The 9,212-nt window shown below is 44.1% G+C and overlaps 1 protein-coding gene across 1 annotated transcript; it reads left to right on the top strand.

Moving 5' to 3' along the window:
• Positions 1 to 3,155: 3,155 nt before the first annotated feature.
• Positions 3,156 to 8,950, top strand: LOC117139939. Its single transcript, XM_033302627.1, has one exon. It carries the CDS (start codon positions 4,298 to 4,300, stop codon positions 6,938 to 6,940), a length of 2,643 nt encoding a protein of 880 aa, XP_033158518.1. The 5' UTR covers positions 3,156 to 4,297; the 3' UTR covers positions 6,941 to 8,950.
• The last annotated feature ends 262 nt before the right edge of the window (positions 8,951 to 9,212 follow it).

The following is a 9,212-nucleotide window of genomic DNA, read 5'->3' as shown; positions in this document are numbered from 1 at the left end:
CGGAATGTCAGACAACTCAAAGTCATCTTCTGCTGCGGCTGCTGTGATTTTTAATTGCACACTTTACACTGTAAATTTTACAGTTTTCCACCGACAAGACGGAAGTTGTTCGGCCCGAAGATTAGCGGTAAGTTTTCTTGGCAGACAAGTGCAGAAAGCGTAACGCAAATAGCATTTTGGCCAATTAACTGCGGCTAATTGTTGCGTACAGAAAAAAAAACGCTCATACGCCGAAGTCGAAACGTGAAAGTCAACAAAATTTATAACCACCAGAAGTCGGGGGAGTCAGCCAACAGTGAAGTGCAGCAAAAAAAAAAAAAAAAAATAGTAAAAGGTGCAAAAAATCAAAAATATCAGTCGAAACTGTTGATCATTCGCTACCGATCAGCGTTTTTTTCTTGCCAACTTCCGTTGCGGCCAAAAGTCATTTGCATAGTGGCCGAGTTCTACTTTCGCCAACCCAAGCAAAAGATCGTCAAATACAGTCGAGCGTGGCCAAAACCGAAGAGGGAAAGGGGGAGGGGGGCTGGGAAAAAGGAAGTCAAATATTTTAATGCGGAGAAAACAATAATTTTATTATAATGAGTTTGCAACGAAGGCAGTTTTAGTTTTTATATTAAGATACTACGTGTTTTACCAATTATTAAATATTATAAATCCATGAAAGCAGTTATAGAAGGTGAAGATGTTAACCTTTAATATGATTTCGTGGAAAGTATTTTGTAATTTATTTTCCAAGCCTTTACCAACTATTTAAAGCAAACTTTAAGCACAACATAAATTATTTCCCTTGCATAGTTACGTGGCCAAAATGCTTGACATAAAATGCCCAAACATGAGAAGATCTTTCCACTTAATAATTCAAGCGAATAAAGTTCCAACTTTCAACCCAATCTGCTTAGTTCTGGGTACCTGAAGTCAACTCAGAGATACTCATGCATGACTGCCCAACAATTCAACGAAAATTCGACAGCAAAAACGGAAAACGGAAAAAAAAACCGAAACACGCAAGAGGAGATTTCACTTTTTTGAGCTTAGACAAACGAACGAAGCAGTGGTAAATACGAGAAAATAATACACAGCAATCATAACTGACCTTAATCAATGTCTGCCATGTTGAGCTTTCAGTTGTTTTCGTTGAGTGGGTGGGAAAATGGAAATGTATCTTTTCGGAAAATGTATCTTGGAGTGCAACAAGCATATGCAATCGCGTTTTTTCTCGGCCGAAAGAGGACAAACAACAAGGCAAGTAGTTCTGCTTTTTTTTTGTCTTTTTTTTCCCCATGCCTGCGCTTGCTGGCTGTAAACAAGTTTGCTGCGAAAACTTCTCAGGCAATCTGAATCTGTACCTGAATCTCGACGGAGGCAGCTGGTAGATGGTATGGTATGGCACATCTCGGCTGCAGTTTCATTCATATGGAATAGGGACAGGTTGGGAAGGGAGTGGGGCGAAACAGGTAACACTGAGAGCGTTTCCTGTCTGGCCAAAAGACACGAGAGGTATCATGTAGCTGCCCCGAGTCTTCCGCAGGTGAAGTAACTTATACGCAATTTCTGGCTCCACTTCAAGCTCAACTTCTGGCCCCTCGGGCTAATTAGTTTGAGCTCTTCTCATTCCCATTCCCAATCCCAGTCCCAGTCCCATAGTGTTGGCTATGGTTCTGGTACTGGTTTGGATTCTGGTTCTGGAGCATCATTAAACTAAGCGGAGATAGTTTTTTTGCGACCGGATCGGTCGACATGAGAGCTCTTTCACTATGCAAACCGATCTTGAATGAACGAGCCGGCCATAAAATCATCACATTGTGAAATTTGTGCACACCATGCAGCTCCAGCCAATTCATTCAGTTTAGCTTCAGTATCTCGTATCTGGCGGATGTGACTCATTCGGTCAAGACTGAAATTACGCCGCACTCGACTGGCAAAGCCAAGCAAAGCCGAGACAAGCGAAGCGAAGTCGCCTTTTTTCAGCTACTCATTCGTCTTGCCGGCTGCAAGCTTTGCAGTTCTTTTCGTTGTTCAACACTGAGAAAAATTGTACTTTAATGTGCTATTAACATACAATTTTTAAATGAAAGAAATGCTTAACATAATAAGACATGTACTGAGATAAGTGTGGTATGATATTAAAGTACTAACTATAATTTTGATTTTAAATAAAAAATAAATGTTCCCTTTCCTTGCTTAACATTTATAAACATATACAATATAATACAATAAAGAATGTTATGGAACGATGTTGAAGTATTATTAATTCTAGCAATAATTTTCAATGAATAGAATAGAAACCAGCTAGTTGCTACTATTTTCTTTTCGTGTACTGCTTTCTGCTTTAATTTTCCTTCTTTTTTTGGGTCTGTTTTTGTTTTTGATTGACTGTAGGTGCGGAGGAGAAGCGGAGCCTCGATGAATGGGAATAAGAATGGGGATGGCGAGTTAGGAACAGCCAAAGTACATTCAAACGGTGTAAACAGACTCCACAACTTTGTAAAACATTTTCAAGACGTGTTAGTTAGTCGGAAAGGTATCTTCTGTGGCAAAATAAAGAAATTCGAAAGCTGATTAAGATTCTATATGTTGGTAAATTAATGTTATTTATGCCTCAGCTGTCAAAATGCTTTAAAAAAAGAAAACAATTGCATTTCCAAGTATTCGAAGCTCGAAGAGGTCACAATATAAATTGAGTTCTTGGCGGATAAGAGTTTGGCCTTTGTACGTTTAATCAAAGTCTACATTCTTTTTGAATTTTCTACTTCAAGGAATGCCTGATTATTAACGCAACCACAGCTAATATTATTATAAAGCACAACAAAACAGGTCGGGCCAATTAAATGCGATTTAATGATGTCATGCGATCGGCCCACGGATGTTTATTTATACCGCATAAATCCTTGCTTATACTGCGCGAAGCCAATTCGAGATTTTTACAACGGAGGCGTGTGTAATATAATCCTTTCAACCGATTCGCTAGTCCCCACATGTTGCATGCGAATGTTGCGAAACGGTTTCAGCAACACGCGACAGTTCTCTCTGTCTGCTTTCTCCGCTTTGTTCGCTCGCGAGCCGAGCGGCAGAAGAGCAACCGAAGTGGCTTCGGAGGCGGCCGAGTGGCAAAGCGACTGCGGAGGCTTTGATTGAAATCGAAGAAGCTCAGTTCAGTTCAAGTCGATGTACGCTGCCGAGCGGTTGCGTCGTTCCCGCTGTAGCTGTCGCTGTCGTTGTGTGTGTAAGAGTGCCGCTGGAGTGTGTGTCTGTGTGTGAGAGTACCGCTAGCCAGGACACACCGTTATTTTGTGCAGTGAAAACAATTGCCAGTGTGTGCAATGGCAATGGCCGCAATCAATGCCTAGATCACAACTTATCGCGCCGCCCTCGCTCCAAAAATCCAATTCAAACACCATCCCCTTTCGCGTGGACCGAGGTTCGCTCGTAGCGCAAACGAAAACGAAACCGAAAACGACGAAAAAACGCGATGCGAATTAAAGCTTTGCGTGGCAAAATGTGCTAACCGAAGCAACAAAACAAACCAAACCATTCAAAAAAAAATAAGAAAATATACATACATATTATATACACATGTATAAGCAGCACGTGAAGAGGAAAAAATCCAGAGTAGCTGAAGAAAATTGCGTAGAAAAATAATAATAGAAAAAACAGCCAGGGAAATACGAATTTCGTTGGCCGAAAAATAAAAACGATTATCATCCAAACGAGTGTGCCAGTGTGTGTGTGTGTGTGCGGGTGAGAGCGCGCGCGTGTGTGTGCGGGAGCTAGCCCTATAAATAACATTGGGTCTGGCCGAGCGCTAATTACGGCAAAACATGAAAATCTTGGCGAAAACCGCAGCAACAACAAGTGAAGCCAAGGCGGCAATTAATCAATTTTCCGCTTGACCCATAAGGAAGTTTCCATATCATAATTAAAGGAGGGGCGCAGAAAAACGAAGGATACAATCGCACGAAAGTAAGAGCAAAAGGTCAACCCAACGAAACATATCCTTGAGTTACGCAAAAAGTAATGCAAAATCTGTATAAATTTAAACGACAACTGGAAACGTTTCCATATCAACACTGGACACATCAACTAGTTTAAATCAGAAACAAACTTAGATAAAAGCATAAAATATCATAAACACATTAAAAAACTTACAAAAAGACCGATGAATTCGTGTGAAAATCGTTAACTCATCATATCATAACTAAAACAATTAAGCCCCCATGATATTGCTAATCGCAAATAAACACTGGGCTTTGGCCTAGAACGCTCAACTAGAAGACTTAAAGAAAAATCCAGGAAAATGCATATCAGGGAAGCAGTTTTCCTGGTCCTCACCCTGCTGCCTGGAATCATCCTGGGCACTCGCTACAATCAGCTGCATCTGTATGCCAATGGAGGAGCATCGTCATCGGGCCCTGGAAGCTACAGGCCCGCCCCCTCGTCCCAGAACGAGGTGTACTCCATGGCGGACACCCAGCCGATGACTGAGGATGGCTACATGCCCCCCAGCCAGCACTTTCCGCCCACCCACTCCGACTTGGATCCACCCGCCCAGCAGCAAAGCACCTGCCAAACGGTTTGCGCCTGCAAGTGGAAGGGTGGCAAGCAGACGGTGGAGTGCATCGATCGTCACCTCATCCAGATACCCGAGCACATCGATCCCAATACCCAGGTGCTGGACATGTCTGGTAATAAGCTGCAAACCCTATCCAACGAGCAGTTCATCCGTGCCAATCTGCTGAATCTGCAGAAGCTGTATCTGAGGAACTGCAAGATCGGCGAGATCGAGCGGGAGACCTTCAAGGGACTGACCAATCTGGTGGAGTTGGATCTGTCACACAATCTGCTGGTTGCCGTGCCCAGCTTGGCCCTGGGCCACATACCCTCACTGCGCGAACTCACCCTGGCCTCCAATCACATACACAAAATCGAGAGCCAGGCCTTCGGGAACACACCATCGCTGCACAAATTGGATCTGTCGCATTGCGATATTCAGACCATTTCCGCCCAGGCATTTGGTGGCCTCCAAGGATTGACGTTGCTCCGACTGAATGGCAATAAACTGAGCGAGCTTTTGCCCAAGACAATTGAGACCCTGAGTCGACTTCATGGCATCGAACTGCACGACAATCCTTGGCTCTGCGATTGTCGATTGAGGGACACGAAGCTCTGGCTGATGCAAAGGAACATACCCTATCCGGTGGCTCCGGTTTGCTCGGGTGGCCCCGAAAGGATTATCGATCGCAGCTTTGCGGATCTGCATGTGGATGAGTTTGCCTGCCGACCGGAGATGTTGCCCATATCGCATTATGTGGAGGCAGCCATGGGCGAGAATGCCTCGATTACTTGTCGGGCTCGAGCGGTTCCAGCTGCGAATATCAACTGGTACTGGAACGGACGGCTGCTGGCCAACAATTCCGCCTTCACCGCGTACCAAAGGATACACATGCTGGAGCAGGTTGAAGGTGGATTCGAGAAGCGATCCAAACTGGTGCTGACCAACGCACAGGAAACGGATTCCAGTGAGTTCTACTGCGTGGCCGAGAATCGAGCTGGGATGGCCGAGGCCAACTTCACCCTGCACGTGAGCATGAGAGCTGCGGGCATGGCCTCACTGGGTAGTGGCCAAATTGTGGGTCTGAGTGCCGCCCTGGTTGCTCTGATTGTGTTTGCCCTTGGGGTTATCATGTGCCTGCTCCTGAGGGTCAAACGGCAGCCGTATGTCGATAGCAAGACGCCCAATCACATGGAGGTGATAACATCGGTTAACCACCAGAACTCCATAACAAACAAGACCCAGCCCGCAACGGGAAATGGCAGCATTGGCGGCGTGGTCATCGCCAATGGAGCTGTGGCCAACATAATCGATGGTGGAGTGGTGCAGGGAGGGACTCTGGAGCGGAAGAGCAGTGGACGGGGAGGTGTGTCCCATGGAGCTCACGATCAGCGCAGTGCGAATCCCGTACAGAAACCGCCGAGGCTTACAGATCTTCCGTACTCCACGCAGGGCTATGACAACAACGGAAGTGTCCTGTCTACTGCTTCCTGTTTCATCTCACCCAGTGGATCCACCGGAAACGGTGGCAACAATCCTGATCTCATCAATGACACCAAACGTTTTGGGAGCGACGAGTTTGCGGATCTGAAGATACCACCCATCAGTGGTGTTGGAGTCGGCGGCAGCGGGGAGTATAGTCGCGCCAACGGCTGCGACTCCCTGTATCCTTCGGGTCTGTGGGAACATGGAGCTCCAGTGGGCACCACATCCGCCGATGACCTCTTCATGAAGCGCTACACCGACAAGACGCCCATCATAGACTCAACTCAGCTGTACGACCTTCATGAGCGAACGGCGGCCACGGATTATTTCAGCAAGACTTTTCCCAGATCTCATCTCCAGCAGGGCATGATGACGGGCGGCGGTGGAGGAACCTCGACGGCGTCGACGGTGACCACTAATTTGTCGGGTGGCTCCTCATCGGGATACCCCAACGATTATGGTCTGCCCCTGGTGCCGGGGGCAGAGCATCAGCACAACCACCAGCTGCAGATGCATCCACTGCAGCAGCTCCAGCAGCAGCTGACCTCCACGCTGAACCATCAGAAGCAGGAGGGCAGCTCCACCGGGAGCAGTCCGCACTTCAGTAGCCGCACCCTGCCACGCCTGCACGAGGGCAGTGGCGGGGGCGGCAGTTCCCGGTCGTCGCCGACGCCAGCGGTTAGCGGTGGCCATGCCAACCAGGCGGCAAATCCCAGCACCTCCAGTTCCTCCTGCTCCATCCTGCCCAACGGGCAGCCAATCAACGCCAAGACGATACGGGTGTGGCAGAAGGGCGGTGTGCCCGTCCTGCCGCCCGTGACGGCGCTGAAAAGGGCCCTGATCAGCAGCAGCCGGAATTCGCCGGACGAGGGATACCAGGAAGGATGCGGCACGGATGTGTAAGCGAAGCGCTTCTCGGGGGAAGGAACGGCGAGGAAGAAACCAAACCAAGAACTGACTAAACTTAACACAACTAAACAAAAGATATAAAAAAAAAACAAAAACAAATAAGATGTAGCGGCGGATGGGGAGGTAGCTCTTTTAGGTATAACACTGATAGATAGCTCCGGGGTCCTAGGCGAGCAGCGATTATTGTGCAAGCGAACTGTTTGTGATAGTGTCTGACAAAAAGATAATGCGAATGAAGATAATAATTGCCCAAAGCAAAGAGAAAGCTAAAACGAAATCAACTGCACTACACTAAAGTATACTCTCCTTGGCAAGTAACTCAACTAACTAAACTAAACTAAACTAATTGTAAAACGTAAACTAATTTAAAATAGGATATGTACAGCATTCTTTCTTTGAATAACATGACAAACTCTCAACTCCCCGCATAACGTAAAAAATAACCCAAAAATATATGGAAAACCAACCATGTGAATGTAACTAAATCTATAAATATGAATATATATGAATATGTATGTGACTATGTGTGTGCATGTGTGTGTGTGTAATTTCTTCGTTGTTCGGTTAGAAAAAAAAAAAAAGGAACCCAAAACCAATAAGCCCTTCCTCCAAGAGTTATTATCATAAATCAGACACGAAAAATCCCAAACTTGTGGCTCAACATTTGTAAAATATACGTTCACATGTATGGTATGCATACGCATGGTAAAACTGCCGAAGAAGTTATATAAATCTTGGTAACTGTATATATTTAGATAACCCATAGACAAAGAAAACCAATTCATGAACCGACTATTGTTGAAACCATTCTATGTCCCGATAGAAGCTGTGAAATAATGATAAACTAAGGCGGACTATAAGTCTTACCAAAGTGGTAGCAGTGAAGAAGTTTTAGGAATCATTAATATCTAACATTATATAAGATAATTTACAAGATAATTTACATTGTTATATAATTGGCAATTGTATTAAATTATTTTTTTTTTAGAAATTTTACCAAACTTTTAGTTACTTTTACCTCCAGTATCAAAATAATTTTGTCATCCATCTTAATTTACATTTATTTTATTTCATAATGATTATTGCAATGGCAAAAACTTAATCGTAATCAAATTAAGTCGCTTTCTCTAAAACATTATTTTCTGTATACTATTTACCCTTAAACGTTATTTACTGCTACCAAAAGTTTAAGAAACAAATTTTGAAAAAACAATGCCACATGTTTTTAAATTTCCCACTAAATCAATCAGAATGCAAACTCGGGGCGGAAGAAATTTAAGAAAATAAAAACTGTGGGCAGTCAAAAAACAAACATGAAAACCAATCGGAGAAAATTCAAATTGAAGACAGAGAAAAATATTCGACGAATGCATACGTAATATAACATATGTAAATTGTACTCAAAGTGCACACACACGCATACATACACACACACACTCACTAACACATCACAGGCAACACAAACACATAGACAGATACGTGTACATGTAGATGTATGTCAGTTTGTCCTTGTAACGATTTAAAGCGTATCCACAAGATATTAATTGCCCGTATGTGCTAAGACTTAGAATTTAAGCAGACAACAAAAACCAGAAGGAAACACAAACAAAATAATATTTTTAAGGTAAACCAAAGACTTTTTTCTTTGCATCTAAATGAACGCAGGAGTCTTCAAAGGACTCGTAGGCACACACACACACAAACACAGATACAGAACACACACACAGTCGAATGTAATCTTAAACGAGAAAAAAGAGAGCAAGAAAAAAACGTAGCATTTAAGTTGAACTTATGTATTATGTATTGTATAATATAAACCTACGTATAGTATATAGTCTATAGATGTGTACACTTATCAACAGAGCGGCATAGCTAACAAGCGATGGAAAGGGAGGGAGAGAAAGTGGGAGAAAGTCGAGAGCGGGAGGGAGAGAGAAGATAGCCCGCAGACAAAAGGCGGGCATTGAATGCATGAAAGCAACTGAATGAACAACAAAGCAAAAAGGAAATATATATAACATTATATATATCTATATATAAACGAAAAACATAAACCATTGTCATTATTTTTTACCACCAAGATTTCAGCCAAAGGTAGGTATGCCACATGCTAGCCGGGCAGAGGGGGAAATGGTGGTGCTCGCAGGTCACCTGGGGATGACATGACCCAATTAGTTGGCCATTCGAATGCTGTCCGAAGATGGGGCTAAAGCCAAAGCTGGCCATGCTGCGCTTCCCATGTTATTCGCTGCTGCGCTTTGGCATA

Source organism: Drosophila mauritiana, chromosome 2L, assembly GCF_004382145.1.
Source record: "Drosophila mauritiana strain mau12 chromosome 2L, ASM438214v1, whole genome shotgun sequence".
Taxonomy (NCBI): Eukaryota; Metazoa; Arthropoda; class Insecta; order Diptera; family Drosophilidae; genus Drosophila; species Drosophila mauritiana.
Note: the sequence above shows the minus strand (reverse complement) of the source record. Positions and strands in the feature narration are given on the sequence as shown.

Excerpts from the sequence above, each read along its gene's own strand:
- LOC117139939 (XM_033302627.1), top strand. The coding sequence starts at position 4,298 with ATGCATATCAGGGAAGCAGTTTTCCTGGTCCTCACCCTGCTGCCTGGA.